This window comes from Myotis nattereri (genome assembly GCF_964212035.1).
Source record: "Myotis nattereri genome assembly, chromosome: 13".
Classification (NCBI taxonomy): Eukaryota; Metazoa; Chordata; class Mammalia; order Chiroptera; family Vespertilionidae; genus Myotis; species Myotis nattereri.
Window position 1 is genome coordinate 4,803,760 of NC_138088.1, and position 24,919 is coordinate 4,828,678.

Below are 24,919 nucleotides of genomic sequence, written 5' to 3' on the forward strand. Positions count from 1 at the left end.
ATTTTTTGCAGAAATAGGAAGTAGGTCTCTTTTCCTCCCTTACTTAATCCTGATCTCTCACATCCCCTCTCCAGACCCAGAAACATTTGTTCTTTTTAAAATATTTTGCTCTTCCATAGTCTACAGACACACAAGCCTGTGTGTTCGGGCCTCCCCCTTCTCTCTCCCACCTGTTTGATCCCAGTGGTATATGCTGTGCAGTGTGCTTTGTGGGCGTAATCCCATATGAGAGATCACCCTCTCCTGCTCCACATGCTGGCGCATGGATGCCCAGCTGTCCAGCTGTGTCAGTCTCTGTACCCAGCTCCCACTTGCAGAGCACTTAAGTTGTGTCCAGTCTGTTGTTATTGCACATGTGAGAACATGCCAATAAAAAAAGTCCTATAAGATTTGCTGGGCCAAAGGATATTTTTCAGTTATTTCCAGATTACCCTCAAAGAAATTGTAGCAGTTTGCATTTCTGTCAGCACTGAATAGGAATGTCTACGTTACCCCCACCTTCACCAACAGAGAGAGTTCATTTGTAATCTTTGCAAATCTAATATCGTAGTTTTATTTTATGAATGTAGTTGAACATTAATAATAATGCTTTGATAGTCATGGAAATATTTCTTTCTTTAAAAGATTCCCTGGGGTGGCCTGGCCTGTGTTGCTCTCAGTGGTTAAAGCATCGGCCTGTGCACCCAAAGTCTCGGGTTGGATTCCGGGTCAAGGGCATGCACCTGAGTTGTTGCAGGTTCAGTACCCAACCCTGGTCGGAGTACATTCAGGAGGCAACCAATTGATGTGTCTCTCTCACATCGATGTTTCTCGCTCTCTCAAAATCAACAGAAAAAAATATCCTCGGATGAGGATTAACAAATTTAAAAAAAAGCTTCCCTGGGATAGTTAGGCCAGGTAATTTTTAGACCCTGTTTACCTCATTTGTGTTGTTGTTATGTGGTGTTTGGACCACTTTTGTAGCTATATGACTTTGGGCAAGTCACTTGATCCCTTTTTATTACCTGAACTTAAATAACTGGGCACAGAAGACTTGCTATTAAGAACTATGTGCCTACATATTGGGAAAGCAAAAGGGACTGCAGAGGTATAAGCAGACAGGTAATCCAGCTATAAATTTATTTGGGAGGAATGAATTTGATTCTTTCTTCTTAGGAGTGTAACCAGAGATTATTTTTCTCTGAGTTGAATCTGGGAGACATGTAGTTAAACTCTGTAGAATCTACCAGAATGATATAATTGGGTAGAACCAAGTACATTTTTACATGTAATAGGTAATATGCAAGGATATAACTGTGGGCCAGAGTGTGTAGTATGGAAATATCTAAACTGATATTCTTATATCTCATGAAATCTTAGTAGGCCACCAATTGTAAAACACAACATTAATGTGCCACTGGTTATACAACCCAATTTCAGAGACATTAAACTGTAAGAAAAAGTGCATCTTAAATCAGTGGCACATGGTGTTTTTGTTTGCATAAGGACATACCTGGGATTTTTGAGAACTCTAGACAGGTTCGCCTTTATGTTGCATCGTTTCCTCTTAGCCCCACGTGCTTTTCCATGATTATCTTATCTGCTCACTGCCTCTTTCAAGATCTGCTGACAAGTTTTAGCATCATAACGCAAAGAAATCCATTGCCAAAGCCATTAACTGTAGATCACTTTGCCCAGTTAGTACTGCTGATTAGCTCTTGCTTGTCTACCTAATCCCTTTTCATAAAGGGGTGCTGTTTTCTCATTTTTAAAAAAATCCTCCTACCTGGAATGCTTATCATTCCTTTTTGTTTCTTTGAAGTAAAGCTTTTCCCATTCTTTCCTCTATCAAGACTTCCTATTTTTCTCCTTCCAAGTCCAAGAAGGTCACCATAGCAAGCAAATTTAGGTGTTTCTAGTGCTTGTTCATTTCAACACATCCACTTGTTTACCTTATTACCAACAGAAATGTCATACCCTATAATCACAGATTCTCTATCAGAAGTTTAAAGAATTAAAGACTCCTTAAAATCCTGTGCTACATTTTTGCTTGCACATTTTCTCAGAAGAGGGTACGTTGCTTTTATGCAGTTCTTAAATTATTCCAGGACCCCAAAATGATAAGGAACAAATGGCTCCGTAGCTTCTACTAGAAGGTTCTTCTTTAGTAGATGTTCAGTCACAGGGCTCATCACACAACGTCAGGCCACTGAGGAGAATGCAGGGCAGCATCTGGTGCAGCTGTTTGGTGGACGTCCTTACAGCCCTCTGCCCACAGCAGGCAAAGGGCAGGGTCCCATGGAGAAATTGTGACAGTGATAGCATGTCAGGCTGCAGTTTTTAAGGTTTTCAGGTGTGGCCATCTGCCTCTTTTTTTTTTTTTTTTTTTTTAATAAAAATGTATTTTTATACCATTCTTCCACACACTCTTTCATTTAAATCCTTTAACAGGTATCTGGGTTAGCACCTACAAGTTCCAGGTCCTATCAGGAAATAGATGCTAATAAGACAGATGACTCGAGCCCTCTCTGAGACAGCATTAAACAAGTGTATGCAGTACAGCGTGAAATGTGGTCTGACATGGCGTAGTACAGAGTGCTGGTGGAGTGGGAAAGACAAGGTTTCTAACCACAGTTCTATCTTTAAGCCACCTCTAGGAACACCAGATAAGGCAGAGATTTTGTTTCTTACAACATAATTCTTGGCGGAGGATCAAAGAATTGTTTTTAACATCTTTGAATCTTAGGCTGACACTTACGGACCCTCTACCTTTGGAGGATACTATTTGAAGTACTTAATCTTTGTAAAAATATTTATTTAAAACAGATGTCTTGTGAGGTTGGCTTTCAGACTTTAAAAAGTTTGTTTTTGTTCACATCTTTTTCAGAATTGATATACAAGGAAGTTATGGACTTGGAAGAGAGAACCAAGAATGGAGTTATACGGGGGCAGCCCTCTCCTTTAGGTTGGTTACAATATAAGCTTGGTTAAAATTACAGTTTACTTCTTGTGTTGTAATCTTCAGTGGCCTGAAACCTGCAGTTCTTTCCATATTTACTACCATTACTATTCAAAGTTTAATAAGTATAAGAAGTACAGTTGGGCCCTAACCGGTTTGGCTCAGTGGATAGAGCATCGGCCTGCGGACTGAAGGGTCCCGGGTTCGATTCCGGTCAAGGGCATGTACCTTGGCTGCGGGCACATTCCCAGTAGGGAGTGTGCAAGAGGCAGCTGATCGGTGTTTCTCTCTAACTCTCTATCCCTCTCCCTTCCTCTCTGTAAGAAATCAATAAAATATATTTAAAAAAAAAAAAAAAAAGAAGTACAGTTGGGGTGGTTAAATTGGAAGCATTGGTATGTTGTTGTACCAGTGCACTATACTGTGCACTGTACTATATACTACAGTGCACTGCACTATATTATACTATACTACACTATACTATACTGCAATGCACTATAGTATATTATACTGATCTATACTATACTATACTGCACTATCTAATAAAAGAGAAACATGCAAATTGACCATACCTCCTCTACACCCACAAGCCACGCCCACAAGCCAATCAGAAGCGAATATGCAAATTAACCCAACTAAGATGGTGGCGGCCACAGAGCTGGAGCGAGCAGGAGGCTTCAGTTGCCCCCGGCAATGGACGAAGCCAAGCTTCCTGCCTGCCCTGCCAGCCCATAGCTCCACTCAAGGCTACAAAGTTTCAATTATAGAAGATAAATAAATCCCAAATACCTGCTTCCAGCCTGCAGCCGTGGCCAGCCTGAAAACGACCATCAGCCCCTCACCCAGGCTGGCCAGGCACCTCAGTAGGGCCCCCCACTCTGAAGGGCTATGGCCACCCTGAAAATGGCCATCAGCCCCTCACCCAGGCTAGCCACAGCCCCATGGGGTGAGGATCCCCGCTGGGGGCCTTGGCCAACCTACAAACAGCCATCAGCCTCTCACCCAGACTGGTCAGGCACCCCAGCAGGACCCCCCACCCTGAAGGGGGTGTGGCCAGCCTGAAAACGGCCCTCAGCCGCTCACCCAGGCTGGCCAGGCACCCCAACCGGACCCCCACCCTGATCCAGGACACCCTTCAGGGAAAACCAGCCGGCCCCCACCCATGCACCAGGCTTCTATCCTATATAATAAATGGTAATATGCAAATTAACCCGAACAGCAGAACCACTGGGAATGACTGGTCACTGTGACACACACTGACCACCAAGGGGCAGATGCTCAATGCAGGAGCTGCCCCCTGGTGGTCAGTGCGCTCCCACAGGGGGAGCTCTACTCAGCCACAAGCCAGGCTGATGGCTGCCAGCACAGCGGTGGTGGTGGGAGCCTTTCCCACCTCCTTAGCAGTGCTAAGTATGTCCGACTGCAGCTTAGGCCTGCTCCCCGCTGGCAAGTGGACATCCCCCGAGGGCTCCCGGGCTGCCAGAGGGATGTCTGACTGCCAGCTTAGGCCCGATCCCCCGGGGAGCGGGGCTAAGCCAGCAGGTGGACATCCCCCGAGGGGTCCCAGACTGCGAGAGGGCACAGGCTGGGCTGAGGGACCCCCCCACACACACCTCCCAGTGCACAATTTTTTGTGCACCAGACCTCTAGTCCTATATAATAATAAACAAACATGGTAATTAACTGTAACTTTGCTACCCTTCCCATTGGCTAATCAGGGTGATATGCAAATTAACTGCCAACTAAGATGGCGGTTAACTGCCAACAAAGATGGCGGTTAATTTGCATACATAGGCGCAATGCTGGGAGGCGAAAGGGGAAGGATGGAAGAAGCTGCCTGCCGCTGCCGGTGATCGGAAACCAAGGAGGCAGCCAAGAGCCAGGGGGCAGGGCAGAGGCGGCCCTAGGGGCCTCTGCCCTGCCCCGAGATCGGAGAACCGGGTGCCTTTGCCCGCCCCCGGCCAGTGATCGTGGGAAGCAGGGGCAGAACCAGCAATGGGAGCTGGGGGTCCCCTGCCCAGGCCCAATGCCTCAGTCAGAGGCATTGGGCCTGGGCAGGGGTGGAACCAGCCATCTCGGGGAGCAGGGGCGGAGTCAGCAATCGTGGGCAGCTGGGGGTCCCCTGCCCAGGCCTAATGCCTCGGTCAGAGGCATTAGGCCTAGGCAGGGGCCGAGCGGGAGATCGTGAGGGGCTGGGGGGTCCACTGCCCAGGCCTAACACCTTGGCCAGAGGTATTAGGTCTGGGTAGGGGCGGAGGTGATGGTGGGAGCTGGGGGTCCTCTGCTCAGGCCTAACACCTCGGTCAGAGGCATTAGGCCTGGGCAGGGGTGGAACCAGCCATCTCGGGGAGCAGGGGCGGAGCCAGCGATCGTGGGCAGCTGGGGGTCCCCTGCCCAGGCCTAATGCCTTGGTCAGAGGCGTTAGGCCAGGGCATGGGCGGAGCCGGCAATCGTGGGGAGCTGGGGGTCCCCTGCCCAGGCCTAACACCTTGGCCAGAGGTATTAGGTCTGGGTAGGGGCGGAGCCGGCGATGGTGGGAGCTGGGGGTCCCCTGCCCAGGCCTAACACCTCAGTCAGAGGCATTAGGCCTAGGCAGGGCCAGAGCGGGAGATCGCGGGGGGCTGGGGGTCCCTTGCCCAGGCCTAATGCCTTGGCCAGAGGCATTAGGCCGGGGCAGGGGCGGACCCAGCGATCATGAACAGGGGCGGAACGGCAATCATAGGGAGCTGGGGGTCCCCTGCCCAGGCCTAACTCCTTGGCCAGAGGTGTTAGGTCTGGGCAGAGGCGGTGCCAGCGATCATGAGTAGCAGGGGGGGAGCCGGCCAAGGTGGGAGCTGGGGTTCCCCTGCCCAGGCCTAATGCCCCGGCCAGAGGTGTTAGGTCTGGGCAGAGACGGTTCCCGCAATTGGGGGTAGCAGGGGCGGAGCCAGTGATGGTGGGAGTTGGGGGTCCTCTGCCCAGGCCTAAGGCCTTGGCCAGAGGCATTAGGCCTGTGCAGGAGCGGAGCCAGCGATTGCGGGGAGCAGGGAGGGAGCTGGCGATCATGAGGAGCAGGGGCTGAGCCAAGGATTGAGGGAGCTGGAGGTCCCCTGCCCAGGTCTAATGACTCGGCCAGAGGCGTTAGGCCTGGACAGGGGCCAAGCCGGCAATTGGTGTGAACTACAGAGGAAACACCTTTTCTGACCACTCATTGGCTTAGCTACCTGTATGCCAATGGTAATATTCTTAGTAACTTGGGTAATAAGAATCCAAATAGGTGATCTAGGGTTTTTTACCACACTCCTGGAGAAAAAAAGAAGGTCCGCTGCTGGAGGGTTAAGAAATGTCATATCCTGTCCTAGCTGGTTTTGCTCAGTGGATAATGCCTCGGCCTGCCCACTGCTGGGTCTGGGTTCAATTCTGACTAAGGGCGTGTACCTAGGTTGCAGGCTCCTCCCTGGCCCGGGCCCAGGTCAGGGCTCATGCAGGAGGCAACCAATCAAAGTGTTCCTCTCACTTTGATGTTACTCTCTGTCTTTCACTTTTCTCTTCCACATTCTCTAAAAATCAATGGAGACATATCCTTAGGTGAGGATAAAAAATATAATAAAGAAATGTCATATCCTGTGAAAGACACATCTTGAAAATGCCTAAAGAAAGTTGTCATTTTTTCACGGTAAAGGGACTGGAGTCCGTGTTGATGAAAACACCTTGGTGGTTGCGGTGACTGGCAGTGGCTGCAGCAGCGGGGTGATGGGGCTGGTGCCTTCCCCTGACCAGCCCGGTCGCCTCCCAAAAAGGGAGGCCAGACTATGGCTTAGGCCCGCTCCCCAAGGGGAGCAGGGAGCAGGGAGTAGGACATCCTCTGATGGCTCCCAGTATGTGATAGGGGGCAAGCTGGCCTGAGGGACCCCCCCTCCAGTGCACAAATTTTTGTGCACCGGGTCTCTAGTACTATATTATAATACACTATACTATACTTCACTATACTATACTGCAATGCACTATAGTATATTATACTGCACTATACTATACTATACTGCACTATACTATACTACACTATACTATACTGCAATGCACTATAGTATATTAGACTGCACTATACTATACTATACTGCACTATACTATACTACACTATACTGCAATGCACTATAGTATATTATACTGCACTATACTATATTATAATACACTATACTATACTGCAATGCACCTTACTACAATGCACTATACTATGTTATAATGCATTATACTAGTACTATACTGCATGATACTATACTATAATACACTATACTATAATAACAATATACTATACTAACATATGAGTGAATGACTTAATCAAATGACTTAATCGATTTCTATGGTACTGACATTCCACTGAAGAACAAAGTTTTTTGTTGGCATTATTGTCTTGTCTTCAAAGAAGAAATTTCTCACAATGCAGTATACTTACTTTTCTATGATTTTAACAGTCTTTTACTTTGTATAAGTAAGCTAAAGCGTCATTGCAAAATTCGGTACATGTGTGATACCAAGTTATTGTCTTTCTTTGTCCCTTTGGTATTTTTGATTTGTTGATCAAAGGCAGTAACATTAAAACTACCATTAGAAAGTGTTGCGTTTCGCCCTGGCCAGTTTTCTCAGGGATTAGAGCATCGACCCAAAGACTGAAAGTTCCCAGGTTTGATTCCTGCTCAAGGAGATATATCTCAGTTGCAGGTTCAATCCCTGGCCCTCTGTCTCTCACCCTCCCTTCCACTATCTCTGAAAAAAAAAAAAAATCAGTGGAACCAAATGTAAGTCTTCTGTTTCTAAGAAGGAACCTGATCTGTAGGACTTAAGCATTTTATCACTAGAGGCCCAGTGCACAGATCCGTGCACCGGTGGGGTCCCTCAGTCTGGCCTGCGCCCTCTCATAATCCGGGACCCCTCGGGGGATGTTGGAGAGCTGGTTTTGACCTGATCCCCGCAAGCCAGGCCAAGGGACCCCACCGGTGCACAATCGGGGCCAGGAAGGGATCGCGGGAGGGCTCTAGGGCATCTTACCCAGTCCCGATCAGCCAGACCCCAGCAGCCATCTAACCTACCAGTCAGAGCATCTGCCCCCTGGTGGTCAGTGTGCATCAGAGTGACTGGTCGAAGCGTCGGACACTTAGCATATTAGGCTTTTATTTTATAGGATAAGCTCATTTCATTTTAGTACTTGTAAAAGCATAAAGAAATGAGGGAACAGTTAATGACAGGCAGCATATACATACTGAGTATATATCTACATGACAAATACTGTTGTTTATGTACTTTACTAGTATTTCATTCAGCCCTCAAAACCCCAAAGAGGGATTTTATGTACACTTTACAAATGAGGGAACTAAAATTCAGAAAAATTAAATGACATAAGGTTGCAAATCTATTGTATAGAAAAGGTAATACTTGAAGCCACATTTATCAATAACTTTGGAGGGAGTGGTTTCCCCAGCATCCCATATGTCCTCTGGCCAGGAACAGAGACTTTTCTGACTACAGGGCAGTTTTATAGAAGAGGTGACATTTGAGCTGAGCCTTGAAGACTGAGTAGTGTTTTAATAGATGGGTCTTAAAGTTGACTAAAACTATGCCATTTTAGTTATCCCTGGAAAACTCTTCCACATTCTAAGAAAAAATTGTATATTATATCTGTTTATGGGGAAAAATTTTAACTATAGCTTCAGATGCCCATTTTGTTTTGCTGTAAACATATTTGTTTAAATCATTTTTGTAGCTTCCTATGACATTTTGGTTATATTTTAAAGTTTTTAAATGTTTTGTTAAATCCTTGATTAGAAATGCAATTTTCAAAATTAAAATATAGATCCTGTTGAAAATATAAATTGGTTTCAACGACTTTTATTTAGAATTTACTTGTAGCAAAACTATGTTCTAAATGCTTTAATAACACAGCTAATTGGCTTGTATTGATAAACAGTAGTGGTATAACTTAGTGCTCAGGTGGGATTGGAAAGTCCACAATTTGCAGCACACTGTCCTAGGGAGTGACCCATGCTCGGTGTGTTGGATGTTTGAGTAAGTTTAGTACGCTCATTAGAGCAGTTGTATTTGTTCTTAATTGTTAAGTGAAAAATTTGGATCCTAGATGACTTAACTGTGGTTACAGGAGAAGTCAGTGGAAAGGACAGGATGTCAGGTTTCTGGACGTGTTCTGGGTTCTCTTTGCTTGGGTAGAAGAGCCTTAGTGAAGCTGTTATTAAGATACTCTATTCTCGGAGCTCCAGTGGCGCAATCGGTTAGCGCGCGGTACTTATAAGATACTCTATTCTCAGTTATATACAGAGAAAGAAGGAACAGTCTTTGACGTAAAAATATCAGATAACCACAATATCATTTCTACTTGATTTAAAAAAAAATGAATCATTAAGAAATTTGGACAAAAGGAAATTTCAATCAAAAAATAGAGGCAAGAAAAAATATATATAGTGGAACCCTTTTATGAATTGAATGTTTCAGTACAAATCTTCAAAGCTAGCCATTGTATTTGTATTCTCTTCCTTTACAACCAGCAAATCCAATAGTGTCGTATGGATTGAACTTTTTTAAAAGAATAGTATCTTCATTTCACTCTGGCTGGGAATCTAATGGACCTTTCTTGGGTCTAAAAGGTTATCGCAGTTCTCCTTTTATTCTCTCCTGTCAAGGCCTGAAGTACTCAGTCTGCTTTCCTTTTTCCTGTTGCACCTCTAGTCACCTGCTCTGTCTCTGTGGTTCCATTCCTTCCTGTCTCCCAGCCCCTGCCCCAGCACCTGACCCTCCTGGCTACTGCCTTGTTGCATTTGAAGATAAGCTCTCAGAGAACCTTTTATGTTTAAGTTTTTATTGTTCATCATTAGACAGAATGGAGGGCTAATTTCAGACAGAGATTCTGTGTTCTGGAGCAGCAGTTTTAAACCTACTTAGTTTTTAGCATCATTGGGTGCCTGAAACTGACTCCTAGAAATTTTGGAAACCATTGCTTTGATCTATAAATGTATTCTTAAGAATTTTTGTACAACTTGCATGGTTTGGTATACTTAAATTTGGAATGACCCTTATTTAGTGATCGTGAAGGGCATTAAGTACTTACCAAGTGTATGAATCACCTGAAACACATTCCCTACCCCCAGTGTCATTCTCTCCACCCCTGGCCTTGAGAGGATTTTTCTGTAGGTTAAGTACAGACAGCCCTCGGAGATATTGCGGGTTTGGTTCCAGACCACTGTAACAAAAGAAGTATTGCAATAAAACAAGTTGTAATCTTTTTGCCAATTGAGGGTCCTGCCTTCAATTTGTTAAAAGAAAAATGTAACGTCCATGGAGTGCAATAAAGTAGTGTGCAGTAACACAAGACATGCCTGTATTCCTATTGTTTTTTAAAATTCAGGAAATGCTTGATAGGCTATACTTTCAGTAAAGGAAACAGTCTTCCCCAACTTTATCTGTTTAATAAATCCATATTTGCATTTATTAAGTATTTATTAGAATAGAAATTATAAGACCTTAGTTTACAAGTCATATAACCTCAAGTAAATTGGAGCAAACTAAAGACCCTTTCAAGTGAAATGATTTCAGTCTTTGTCTTGGCTTTTGCTTAAAACAAGATGTACCAGAAGTATTGTCTGGACTTTACAGTGAGAAGATAATCATAACGCACTATTTTTAGGGCAGTAGTTTTTACTTTTGAGTCATACTTCGCTTTGAAATCCTCTTTCCAACAAAATGAAAGACAGACAGTTTTGCATGTGTTATTGTAACTGAACAAAGAAACACAGGTTCAGCTGCCTATGAGGAAAGCTAAACTTTCATCATAGGTGGTGGCGCAAAAGGAAAGAGGTTTTATTTAGGACCCACAAGACCTGGGAAAATGGTGCACTCGTGTCTCAAAGACCATCCCCCCTTCGTCTCAGGGACAGTCTCTCTTCCTGCTCAAGCCCACTGTTCTTAATAGGGGTAGGAAGGGGAAGGCATTTTTCTATCTATTCATCTTCCTGGCTTTTGTGTGCTCGAGGGCTCTGTCCATTCATATCACTAGCTTTTGACGGCTCAGGCCCTGTCCACTCATATCACTAGCTTTTGGTGCTCTCAGTGTAAGACTCTCCCCCTGAGCCATTTGGCCAATGGTGGAGACTCTTGCTCCAGCGCTCCCTGTCTACAGTAACAAGTCCCCGCTTCAAAACACTGGAGCCTTGCAATCATACAGGGTAAATAAATCAGGGGTCCTCAAACTGTTTAAACAGGGGGCCAGTTCACTGTCCCTCAGACCGTTGGAGGGCCGGACTATAGTTTAAAAAAAAGCTATGAACAAATTCCTATGCACACTGCACATATCTTATTTTGAAGTAAAAAAAAAAAAAACGGGAACAAATACAATATTTGTATTTGCATGTGGCCCGCGGGCCGTAGTTTGAGGACCCCTGGAATGGATGGAGGGCTCATCTGTAGTTTCTTCCTGCTGTCAGAGGGTGTATAGCCTTACCTATCGCCAGGTCCAGAGACTCTTACTATCTACTAAGGGAAGAAGGGGGTTAAGGATGGAGAGAAGCCTTCACAGGAGGGAGGAGGATCGCTGGCTTCAGAAGGCGGCATATGTGGCATCTAGGGTGGCACTGCTGAGCCAGTGAAGCTGGTAGGCTGCTTCATGTTTTAAGAGGCAGTGCTGCCAATGGGCTTCCAGAGTGAGACCTATTGTTCAGACAAGCAATCAGGTGCTCAGTGAGGGGTATGCCTAGTAGTGCAGTGGGAATTGCAGTTAAATCAGAAACGAGTGACTGAAGTATCCCCATGATCTAATCCTGAGTGGGGTTGGGGTGGCACACCCAACAACAGAATAAGTTTGCTGAGGAAGCCACTGTCTGGGAAATGTGGACAAAGACGTCGGTCCAAGGATGAGCAGAAAGTACAGCAACTCAAAAATAGTAAGAGAAAAAGAGGTAACACTGTCACTAGCCATGGGGGTGCTGTCCCTTCCGAGGGGGGAACTTACACCTCCTTCAGGAGCAGCAGCAGCAGCCGGACCCGAGTCCTCCGCAGGCGGGCCGCTTTCTCTGTGTGGAGGAGCCAGGGCTGATCCCGTGAGCTCTGGGGAGGCATCACAGGGCGGTTCATTGCTCAGCTCACTGCTCCTCAGGATCTTGAGTCTCCCAGGTCTTTAGTAAGACGGGTCTCCCAGCTGGAATGGGTGTAAAGCTCATCAGATGAGTAGATAGACCTGCAATGAGCAAGGTAGTTGGTGTTTGCCCTAAATGTTGAACATACTGTTTGATTTCTGATTCATGTTCTAAATCTAAAGGAGAAGGTTCTAAAACAGAAACTTGAAAGGGTCTCCCTTATTTCAAAAGGGTTTAATTTAAGCCCCCTTCGGAGTGCTACTCTCATCTGGAGCAAGGCAGTAGGGAGTGCCTGGTATTTATGGGCTTGGTTCTTTATAAATGAGGACCCTTCAGATGTGGTCTAATTAGGTTCATGAAAGCATCCCTTTTAGGACCTGGTGTGGTACAAATGCCCTAGTAGGTTGCCCAGAGTGGATTTCTCTGCTTCCTGTGAGATGTCACAGGGAGCTGCTGTTGCCGGGAGGCCTGGTAGCGTCCCTTTGTCTGGTGATCTAGTTTCTTTGAGAAATAGGCTGTGGCTGGAGGGTTTCCCCAGGGTCTGGGTTAGCACCCCAAGTTCAATTCCTTGCCTTTCATGAATGTATGATTTGGAAGTTTTCTGTAAATTGGGCAATCCTAGTGCAGGAGCCAAACTAGTTTTTCCTTTAAGGTGTCAGTGCTGCCTGACAGTCTCTTGTCCAGTCCTTTCAAAGAATTAGACAGTGGTTTCACTTTAAGGCCAAATTCGGCAAAACCCCGTAATTCCTAAGAATCCATGAAGCTGCCCCGAGTTCTCTAGGATTTTTATTGTAGCAATGGCTGGGTTTCCGTCAGCCATCAAGCTCCTAGTGCCCTGTTTCAATTGGAATCCCAGGTATGCCACCTCCTGTTTGCAAAACTGGGCCTTATGAGGCGATACTTTATATTCTCTTTTTGCCAAAGGACCCAAGACCAGGGGTCCTCAAACTACGGCCCGTGGGCCGGATCCGGCCCGTTTGAAATGAATAAAACTAAAAAAAAAAAAGACCGTACCCTTTTATGTAATGATGTTTACTGTGAATTTATATTAGTTCACACAAGCACTCCATCCATGCTTTTGTTCCGGCCCTCCGGTCCAGTTTAAGAACCCATTGTGGCCCTCGAGTGAAAAAGTTTGCCCACCCCTGGGCTAGTGGGTCTTTCCCTTTCCCTTCTGATTTCCCACACTGTTTCTAAGAACACATTGCCCTGCTTTAATTTCCTTGTGTCCAGGCATGGTAAACTTTCAAGGCTATGTCCACCAGCTGGGAGGGATTCATTCCCAATGCCCCATCTAAATGTTGGTGCTTCCTTCTGATATCTGGGCACTTTGCCCAAAAAAAGTCATGCTTCCCCTCCGGACATTTTCTGGTACCTGTGGGTCAGCATCAGTGTGCTTTTGGTAGGCCTAACGGATCCTTTCTTCAGCCCTTCTGTCATGTTCCAGGGATGCTAGGTGCCCCCTGTGTGCTTCCCAGTTGGGCTCTGTCAAGGGAGTCATCCCAGCTGGGTTGGGGGTCCCATTAGGATTCTCTTAATGCAGACGATGAACCTTTTCATTAGCTTTATCTGTAACTAGCTGCCTTTCACCTGTCGTTAGCAGGATGTTAAGGAGAGCCTGTCCATCTGCCCAGTTTGGATGGTGAGTGACAAAAAATGGAGGTATTAAGATCTGCCATTTTCTGAGGATTCGCCCTTTATGAGGGGCTGAAATTTTTCCAATTCAGTAAATCTGAAGTTGAAAATGGAGTGTGGGCCCAATAATGGCCAGCAGGCTGGCCTTCCTGGTTTATTCCATCTATAGGGTATTGCCTCAAAGGGAATTGTGATTCTCTGGATAGGGATGCTCCCTGGCCGAATTGGGTGCCCTGCCAGGACTTCAAGGGGGAGACCATTCCTTCATCATATAGGGGTGGGGATGTCACCCCTCGGATGTGCACCTATCTCAGGGGCATCCAGCAGCTGGGGTAATGGTGGCGAAATTCTCCTCTTGCTAATCCTGGGTCTCCTGGGTTCAGGGCCTTAAAGAGACTTATCTTCTCATTTCTCGTTTTTCCCTGTGTCTTACTATTTTGAAGCCAATTTCCTTCTCTGGGTCATTAGGTCCTCCCCCCACCCCCCACCCCTATTTTTTTTTTTTTTTTTTTTTTTTTTTTTGCCAAATTCTTGTTGTGTAAAGACATAAACATCTGGAGGTAAGGGATTTCATCTCATTTCTCTGACCTTTGGCAAAACAATTCCAACTGTATGATGGTGTAGTAATTTAGGGAACTATTTAGGGGCCATTTTTTCCCCATAGTTTAAAGCAGGGGTCCTCAAACTTTTTAAACAGGGGGCCAGTTCACTGTCCCTCAGACCGTTGGAGGGCCGGACTATAGTTTAAAAAAAAACTATGAACAAATTCCTATGCACACTGCACATATCTTATTTTGAAGTAAAAAAACAAAACGGGAACAAATACAATATTTGTATTTGCATGTGGCCCACGGGCCGTAGTTTGAGGACCCCTGGTTTAAAGTATATATAGGAATTACAATAGAAATAGAAAGTATTTCTATTACAATAGAAAACCAACTCCTCCTTAGTCATTGGATCATAGCTGCACATGGATTAATCTTTAAAATTAGACCCAATGGCCTTCATTCAGGAGTTGAAACAGAACAAGCCCTGATGGCACAAAAGTACAAAGCAAAAACTGTAACTATAGCAAGACCCCAGATGAAATGGGAACATATAAACAAAGCTTGGGCCCATAATTCCATTAATACAAACAAGTCCTAAGGTCTTATACTCTGCCAGCTGATAGCACAAGCAGCCCTAACGGGACCCAGATAGCATAAAGCCCAAGTGGCAGGAAGAAAAGGACCCCAGTGTGCATGCAGTTTGACTTACCCAGTCTTGTAGTAATTCATCTGCTCCCCAAAACCAGTTTCCTTTCGCCAGCCTGCATTTTAGGTAACATGCATTGGGAGGAAGTGCAAAGAAATTCTCCAAGAAAACCTCTTGGTAGCTGCTGGAAAATCCCCACAGACCTGCTCCTGAGTTGGGGTTAGCCTGCTGTGCCACAGGCAGCTAGGGCCTCAGCCCAGGCCCTCCAGGACTTGTGTGGTCCATGGTGTCCCACCAGAGTTGCCAAAAAAAAAAAATAACCAAACAACAAAGCAGAGATTCTGCTGCCTACTGCAATGAAAGCCAAACTCAGGAGACAGGTGCTTGTGCAAAAGAAAAGATGTTTTATTCAGAAGCCACACTGCCTTAGAGAACAGCGAACTCCCACTCAGAGACCATCTCTCTTCCTGCTCAAGCCTGTGGTTCTTCTAGGGATAGGAAAGGAAGGGAAGGGATTATTATTATTTTTCTATTCAATTGTCTTGCTATCTTTTGGTGCCATATCCATTTATCTTCCCAACCTTTTGGCTGCTTGGATCCTGTCTATTCGTATTTCCAGCTTTTGGTGGCTCAGGCCCTGTCCATTCATATTTCTAGCTTTTGGCGCCTTCAGGCCTTCTCCACTCATATTTCTATCTTTTGGTGTGCTCAGTGTAAGAATCTCCCCCTGCAACCATTTTGGGCAGTCGGGGAGACTCCCTGGTGCTCCCTTACTGTCTACAATAACAACATCAGTATTCTCACACAGCCTGAAGCCCATTTATAAATCTTGCAATAGGACCATTTCTAAATGTGTCTTGAATTTAACAGTTCTTATCTTGAACTGAAAACAAATTTGTGGAAAGGACAGGACACTGGGTTTCAAGAGATGTTCAAATTCTCACCTCATAAGTTGTAATGAAAAGAGTTCATAAATTAGTGTTGTTCCGAATTTCACTTCTGATTATTTTTAGTGGGCCTTTTAAAGCCAAGAGAAAAGTCATTGACCACTGGAGGTAGCCAATATAGTACAAGTGGCTGGGTCTGCAACTCTGTCTGCAACTGATTTGCTGTTTTGTTTCTCATAGCACAGGTGCAGCAGTGATCAATGGCTCTCAGCATCCATCGTCATCGCCGTCTGTCAACGACGTATCTTCAATGTCAACAGATCCAACTTTGGCCTCGGATACCGACAGCAGCCTAGAAGCATCAGCTGGACCTCTGGGCTGCTGTAGATGACTACTTGGGCCTGGGGGGTGGGAGGGGAGGGATGGGGACTCGTTTAGTCATTGATAGAACTACTTTGAGAACTAAGTCAGTGGTCTTATTTTGAGTGATTTTTCAAAACTGTAGAATTCATTTTGTAGTAAAGTAGTTTATTTTTTTTAATTTCAAGTGATGTAATTTAAAACTTAAGTTGTTTTAAAACAGCAACAAAACTGTATTGTATTTTTGCTGTAATTAACTGTATAATGTAAACCTAATTATTTTATCATGGTTTAAATTTTTGCATATTTGCTTTATCTTATGCTGCTGATTTTTTTACTGAATTTGTAAGATTTTGTTTATCAAAGCAACTATTATGTGGTGACTTGCCTATATCATGAATTATTTAAGATTTTTATAGTTTTTTTTAATTAGAAATTATTTCAAATGTTTTGTTCATGATGCTATCCTTCAGGGTTATGTGCTTATCAATGAAATAACCACAGAGGAGTGAGGGAAAGTAACCTGTAGCCAGTTATATTCAGGAATAACTACTGTAAATGATGAACGTGTTAAAAAAAAAAAAAAAAAAAAAAAAAACCTCCAATATTGCTACTTGCCAATCCTAATTTAGTTACAACTATTGGTAGTAATCCTACATGAATTTTGGCAAAAGCCCCATCATCTAAATGGCAGAAGAACTCTGAGCATGTTTTTGAAGATGCTGGGCATCCACCACCACCCTTCTATTCCCCCCACCCCTTACCCAACAGAAGTAAAGTAAAAAGAATACGGTGTTTCCTGCAAGTCTGTGGCATGCTCAAACCTCACCGTCACATAAAGTCAAAAGGATACTTCATGAGTAATACATTTCAGTGCAGATAAGGGGATGGTTCACTTGTGGCTGTGAGCCTGCTCTTGCACACACTGAGCTGAGCTCCTCAGGCTGCAGGTCCAGTGGTGGGTGGTCTGGAGCTGGCCCTTCCCCTCTCGCAGCGGGGCCTTGGGCCTCTTGGTTTCCTGCTGGAGTGGCAGTCAGCTGAGCACCAGCCTGGTGATTCTGGCCACTTGCTTCTACCTGTAGCAGATCTGTCTCCACTGGCTGTCGGAGGTTCCAGCCTCTTTAGGTTTCTGTAGGTGAGGTATCCAGTGAGCAATATACCGTTCATCTGAAAATAGTAGCACACAGCCATATGCACGGTGTCATTTCCCAGGACCGTTTCTCCACACTGAGCAGAGCAGGATAAATGGTGATTATTTAGTCTGAGACTGTCATTGTTTATATCTGATTTTCAGTAAAACTGCAATGTGGATGTTGAGTAGTGTAAGAATGGTGCTGCTCCTGACAAGTGATGTAACTGTTTACATTTTATATCTGCAGAATTATTTCTTTACAACGGAATTTTTCTTAAGTAAAATGTCATTGAAGTCTCATCTCTGAATGCATTGTCTGTGATGCCCCAGGACCTTTTGTCATGTTTGGAACAAGAGGGATTTCATGTCATGAACTAGGAAGTGCACACTTAGGTACGTGGCAAGGTCCTAGCAGAAAGCTCACTGGAGTTAGTGAGCAACAGGAGCAAGCACTGGTGCAGCGCAACAGTGTCTCCCAGTTCGCCTGGCATGTGATTTGTGTATTTAGTGCAAAATTCCTTTGAGTGATCATTGTTACTGTGCAATATTTAGGACTCAAATACATTAACCTTTTTATATAATTTGAAATAGCAAGTTTGTTTTTGATGGTTTAAAGTCATGATTTCCAGTCTCTTTAGAAGCTTTCAACCTTTGTATCAGTCCCTTTAATACTCATACAACATGGTGCATTAATTTCATTTAGCAAATTAGAGTTTTGAGACTGTAACACCCTGATTTGTAGAAACAAGATTGGATGTGTGGAGACGTTTAAGCATGAGTGTGTCCTTTGTGTATATGAGTTTGACATTTAACTAGCCCTGTTTTCTAGGATAGACCATTTCACTATTGCACTTTAACAACTGACATGCTTTCAGAAGCTCCCCATAGTTTAGGTTTGATTGCTAACAAGCCATCTCTGTTGATACAGATGTTGGTTAAGCAAGAAAACCAGGTGTTGTTACTATATCATTTGTTGTAAATGCCAGCTCCCACTTGCCAACCAGCATGTTTCAGTTGATCCAGAGAAAATGAACTCATTAGTTAATGGAGACAAAAATGCTTAAATTCTTTCTTGAAAACAAAGTCTGTTAAATGTTGTGTGCCTAGGGTTTTAAAATGCAGTATCTAAATACAGCGTTCCCTCTTAAATTTGTTAAGGTAAAGATATACATGTTCATTTTATTTTTAAAACTTTTTGAACCTTTAAAATATCTTAAACATTTGTGTTTGTTTGTTTGTTTAACAGAAATTACAAATAAGATTTCTTTCCGGCAGTACTTCATGTAAAGCCACCTTACCTTAAACTTTGGTTTTTCAATTTTATACACTTAATGCACCATCTTCTTACTGTCAGAGTTATTTTGACCAAGATCTATTACTCAACTTTATAGGTTAGGAAAGAGACACTAATTATAATTCTCTCTACATATTTCTTCCTGCTTACTATTCTGTTACCCTCTAATGTGTACTGATCGTTTGTAAAATAATTGTTGGGATTGCTTAATTATACTACACATGCATCGAGCATCTCAGCCCGTTCCTACTGTTAGCTGAACAGTTCTCGCTTTGCCACGCACCCTCCGTGGCTGTGGCTCCTGGCACGCACTCTCCCAGGAGGGTAGAGGCACACGCATCACACCAGACTTCCCCAGAGAAACACAGCTGCCACCCAGCCCCTGGCCGCCCAGAGAGCGGGTTGTGTGGACAGCAGCCAGCTTCCCCCAGGCTCACCCTGCTGTGCTGCCCGAGAAGGTGACGGTGTCAGAGTGAATGGGCGGCAGGCCAGGGAGTTGCTCCGGGTCGCAGGCGGCATGGGTCACACCAGCCACTCGGTGTGGCCCAGGCAAAGCCTGCACATACTGAGGTGAAAGCATAGTCTGTTCTCAGAAATACGCTTGTAGCTTGTGAGTTTCCATTGGTCGCATTAGCTGTAGAATGACCGCATGAAGCCCCAGGTCCCAGTAAACTCACGGAAGACAAACCACCATCTTGTCATTAGCAGCCTCTTCAATGTCAACTCTGTCCTTTACTTGTTACTATAGAGTGTGTTTCTACTCATCTCTCTTAGGTTTTTTTCTGAATCAGGGAAAACTAATTTTCCTAATAGCTAGAAAGATGAAGGGGTAAAGGGCATTGAAGCAGAAATGTATAGTTTGGGGTATGATTAGAAAACTCATAAGGAAAACAAGTCCTAATTAATTTCAAACTAACTGCTCTTAGTTAAGTGCTCTTAGGAGAGTCTAGTAAGAGTAACACTTTTTGGTCATTTCTGGTTTAGATTCTCTTCATTACTGAATTTTAAGAACTATTACCTGTGGATTAGTTTTGCACAATGTTTTATTCTCACAATAACGTACAAATTAGGTTTGTATTGAACTACCTCACACTAATTTTCTATGCTTTCCCAAGTAAGCCGTAGCCCTTGCTGTTAGCTCTTTACTGGGTGTGAGTATAAGTGTGTGTGAAACACTTGATAGTCAGTGTTGACACAATACCAGTAAGTATGTGAAATACATACCGGCATCAGTAAGAGAGACTCCATGTCAGACCTCCTGCTGTGTAGCTTCGGAACCGTTAGGTGTGCTTGTCAGACGTTTTACTGTCTGTTTTGCAAGTAGAAACCTGCTCCTGACATCAGCCCATCCTTTACATTTTACAAAAGGACTAAGTCTAAACTTTACGAAGAAATAAATTACTTTTGTAGGCCCGATATTTGGTATATTTTTGAGAAGCTCTTAAACTTTTAGCCGAATGATGAATTTAAATTGAACTAGCTGTCTACCTGAACTGTGACATCTATTTTCTCATTACAGTTTATCCTGTTCAGCAGGCGTTACCGCCTGAAACCCAAATATGGTAACTGCCATTTGCGTTTTCCCTGGACAACACCACTCCTCGTTCCTCCCCCTGTTCCATTCCCTCCTCTAGACAAACAAAATGGGGCACTTTGTAGGGAATGCTGAGATCATTGTGGTTTTTATCATTCATGCCCTAGTCATGAAACATGCACCACTGGATGTAGACAATGTTATCTAGTATGTTCATTGGTTACAATATTTTAAATAAAAAAGAAAAAGTGGTATGAACACTCTGAAATTAAGTGTTTTCATTGAAAATTATCTGAATTTTTGCTGAAAAGTTTTCCCGGCGATTTTAAGACGCCCTGTAGGTGGGGTGGAAGGGTGACCCCGGGGCAGGTTCCCTAGGTTCGGTTCTGTGTAGACTGAGGAGCCTAAACCATTTTCCGGTTTCCTGGTTTATCTGCGCTTGCTTTTCTGGTGCTTGAAATCACTGCGGAAACCTTTGCTTAAGGGACTTTGCTTCAACATCCTTGCCCTAGTTCTTGGGAATCATGTGAGAGAACAGCCATCATGACCACTTAGTGGGAATAAATACTTAAAAAGCATCTCTTTCCAAACCTGGGCTTCAGGTTGGCCCATCCATTCCCACTGCCGCCAGCGGGCAGGCTGCTTGGCGGGTCACCGCTGCCTGTGCCCAGGCTCTGGGAGTTGACACTCCATCTCCCTCAACTCCTGCTCAGGTGGTCCCGCATCCGCGCTGCCCCGCCCCCTGCACTCGCACCTCTGCGCTGAGCAAAGGCAGTAGGGACCCTGCGGTGAGCTCACCTGTCCAGGGGCCGAGCGCTCGGCCGCGGCGGTCACTGCCAGGTCACCGTCCGGCATGGCCGAGCGCTCGGCCGCGGCGGTCACTGCCAGGTCACCGTCCGGCATGGCCGAGCGCTCGGCCGCGGCGGTCACTGCCAGGTCACCGTCCGGCATGGCCGAGCGCTCGGCCGCGGCGGGCACTGCCAGGTCACCGTCCGGCATGGCCGAGCGCTCGGCCGCGGCGGGCACTGCCAGGTCACCGTCCGGCATGGCCGAGCGCTCGGCCGCGGCGGGCACTGCCAGGTCACCGTCCGGCATGGCCGAGCGCTCGGCCGCGGCGGGCACTGCCAGGTCACCGTCCGGCATGGCCGAGCGCTGGCCGCGGCGGGCACTGCCAGGCCTCGGGAGGCGCGGCACCGAGTGAGGAGGAACCGGTCTCGCTCCAGGGCTGCATTAGCTTGTGTTCCGGGAAGGCCCGTTGGCTTTATGGGAATGAAAGTTCCATTGCACTGGTTTGTGCTTAAAAAAACTTTTTTAGCTTTTACAACTAATATACCAGTGTGTCTCTGGACTTTATTTTAAATTTAAAAGTTACTTCAAATGCACTTTGTAAATGTTGGGTTTCTGTCTAACATTTCATCTCATCCGTGAGCGCGCTCAGGCCCAGCCCTGCGCGGAGAGGAGAGGGACTAACGGGACTCCCGCCTGGTGCGCTCGGGAAGCTGCTGCGGCGTTTTGTGGAGCCTCCGGCTACGGAAGGTCGGAGAGGAGGCGTTTCCCAGGTTAAGGGACAGGCAAGGGTTTTCAAAGTGGATGGGCATGGAATGAGCCATGCCCGGCATGGGCACGGAGTGTGCAGCGAGAACAGAATGGAAATAAAACTAAAACCTGGGGCCGGAAATGAAACGTTTTGGAGGAATTGTCTTCATTTAAAGGTAGAGGAACTTGTAGTCCTGAGAATGAGTGCTCTGCGCAGACCTCTGGTTGGGAGGGTGCCTGGCAGGGGACGCCAGTGGGCTGGAAGGTGGTGACGGGCCTCAGGGCCCAGCCGACAGCGGTCCTCGCCTGAGATGGGAAGAGGCTCGGTGCCCTGGCTAAGCTCACGCACCAGTTAGCAGGCGGAGGGGGTGCAGGCCCTGGGAGGGCTTGTGCGGGAAGAAGGCTTCCCATGTCCCCTCGGGTCACGGACCAGCGTGCAGTCTGTGCAGGCACCTGCGGGTCACCTGCTCGGAGGCTCCTCCTGCCTTTCGGCTCCCCCTCGGCTCCCCCTCGGCTCCCCCTCGTGAGGTCCCGCCGCTGCGGGCGCCCTGCAGTGTCAGTTCGCTGACAGCGGAAACGAGAAGGGGACGCCTGTGCGGTGAGATTAGCGCTACCTGCACCGCGGGCGAAGCTCGGATGGCTAAGGGCTGAGTGGCGGGAGGCAGGGGTGAAAAGCTTTGAAACACGGGCAGGACATGCAGTATAAAGAATCACAATGTCTTGAGAGAAAAGTGGGGGTGGCTGAGAGGTCAGAGCAGATTAAAAGGAGAATGAGAAGCCCTGGCCAGACAGGTCCTAGACTAGAGGGCGGGGTCTGCTGATTCCTGGACCCAGGTCAGCCGAGCTCAGGGGAGTTTGGGTCCTCTGGGGCAAGTCCAACTCGCAAACCCAGGCTGCTTCCTGTCGGGTGAGGTGGGCGATAGTCCCTCCCAGGGCTACTGCAATGGCTGACTTCATGTGTTTTATAAAACGGACTTCATGAAGTTTATTTTATTTTTAATTTATCTTTATTGTTGAAAGTATTACACATGTCCCATTCCCCCTCCCTCCCATTGACCCACTCCACCCAAGTTCTTTGGTTGATCCCTTCCTGCTCACCCCACCCCCCTTCCCTCTGAGATTCCACAGTGTGTTCGATGCTTTAATGTCTCTGGTTCTATTTTGTTCATGTTTATTTTGTTCATTGGATTCCACATGTTAGTGAGATTATGTGATACTTGTCTTTCTCTGACTTACTTCGCTTAGCGTAATACTCTCCAGGTCCCTCCATGCTGTCTCAAAGGGTAAGAGATTCTTCTTTTTTACAGCTGCATAATATTCCGTAGTATAAATGTACCACAGCTTTTTATCCACTCATCTACTGATGGGCACCTGGGCTGTTTCCAGATCTTAGCTACTGTAAATTGTGCTGCGATGAACATAAGGGTGCATACATTCTTTCTGATTGGTGTGTTAGGCTTCTTAGGATATATTTCTAGGTCAAATGGGAGTTGCATTTTTAATATTTTGAGGAAACTCCACACTGTTTTCCATAATGGCTGCACCAGTCTGCATTCCCACCAGCAGTGTACTAGGGCTCCCTTTTATCCACATCCTCACCAGCACTTGTTTGTTGATTTACTGATGGTAGCCATTCTGACAGGTGTGAGGTAATATCTCCCTATCATTTTAATTTGCATCTCTCTGATAATTAGTGCTGTTGAGCATTTTTTCATATGTCTCTTGGCCATCTGTATTTTTTAATAGACACTCCTCTTTGGAGAAGTGTCTATTCAGGTCCTCTGCCCATTTTTTTTAATTGGATTGTTTCTCTTCCTTTTGTTGAGCTGTACGAGTACTTTATATATTTTGGAAATTAACCCCTTATCAGATGTATCATTGGCAAATATGTTCTCCCATACAATGGGTTCTTTTTCATTTTGATCCTGGTTTCTTTTGCTGTGCAGAAGCTTTTTAGTTTGATGTAGTCCCATTATTATCTCTTGCTTTAGGAGGTATATCTGTGAAAACTCTGCTACATGAGATGTCTGATATTTTGTTGCCTATGTTTTCTTCTAGGATGTTTATGGTTTCACGACTTACATTTGAGTCTTTTGTCCGTTTTGAGTTTACTCTTGTGTATGGTGTAAGTTGGTGATCTAGTCTCATTTTTTTTCATGTATCTGTCCAATTTTCCCAGCACCATTTATTGAAGAGACTGTCGTGACTCCATTGTATGCTCTTGCCTCCTTTGTCAAATACTAATTGACTGTAATGGCTTGGGTCCATTTCTGGGTTCTCTGTTCTGTTCCATTGGTCTATATGCCTGTTCTTGTGCCAATATCAGGTTATTTTGATTACAGGGGCTTTGTAGTATAACTGGTATTGTGGTCCCTCCAACTTTGTTCTTCTTTCTCAAAATTGCTGAGGCTATGCAGGGTCTTTTTTTATCCCATATGAATATTTGAAGAGTTTATTCTAGGTCTATGAAATATGCCATTGGTGTTTTAATAGGGATTGTATTGAATCTATAGATTGCCTTGGGCAGTGTGGACATTTTAAAAATGTTAATTCTACCAATCCATGAACACAGCATAAAAGGTATTCTTCCACTTGTTTATATCTTCCTCTATCTCTTTTTTCAGCATCCTATAATTTTCTGAGTAAAGGTCTTTTACCTCCTTAGTTAAGTTTTTCCTAAGTGGGTTTTTTGTTGCAATGTAAATGGGATTTTTTTTAATTATTTTTTTTTTATAAGGAGTAATGGGGTTCATTTGCAAGATCCTAGTTTTGCCAGCAGGTGGCACATGCGGCTTATGAGCTGGTTTTGACAAAGGACTTGGTGGGCAGCTGAGCCCGTTGCCAATGTTAGCGGCTAAGGGCAGATGGCCTCCCTTTCCACTCATGAACCCTCTTTGGTATTTTCCATTCCTTTGAGAGCCTGGTGGCATTTTCTCTCCAGGTCAAAGCTGGCAGAATTCCAGGACAGTGGAACTCAGGAACACATGGGTGTCCACACTTCCTCCTCTGAAAGGGGCGTGAGGGCCAGTTCCTACCTTCCTGTGCGGCTGTGAGGAATCAGTCACCTCGTATTTTGTTTCTCCTTGAAATAGAGAGGGCTTCCACCTTCTGGGGAACCTGGCAGTTGCTGTTGTGACGGCAGCGGCCTGAGCAGAGGTCCCAGCAGAGCTCTGGCCCGGTGCGGTGCCAGCGCTGCCTGGGCAGCGAGTCCCTGCGTTCACCACATGGTGCTGTTTAGACCTGATTCGAGGTGGGTGGGCTCTGGGCCTCAGACTTCTCCAGAGATCACGTTTGGACAC

General features: G+C 45.5%; 1 protein-coding gene across 4 annotated transcripts in view; it reads left to right on the forward strand.

Moving 5' to 3' along the window:
* The window catches only part of MAPK8 (mitogen-activated protein kinase 8), a 105,322-nt gene extending 88,432 nt beyond the window's left edge, over positions 1–16,890 (forward strand). For 2 of the 4 annotated variants that reach the window (XM_081104832.1, XM_081104833.1), the window contains exons 11-12: positions 2,867–2,944; positions 16,005–16,890. In XM_081104832.1, the coding sequence (XP_080960958.1) occupies positions 2,867–2,944; positions 16,005–16,021 (95 nt within the window). In that variant the 3' untranslated portion in view covers positions 16,022–16,890. The remainder of the gene's footprint in view (positions 1–2,866; positions 2,945–16,004) is intronic. The other 2 variants (XM_081104831.1, XM_081104830.1) reach the window with 1 other exon arrangement.
* Positions 16,891–24,919: the final 8,029 nt, after the last annotated feature.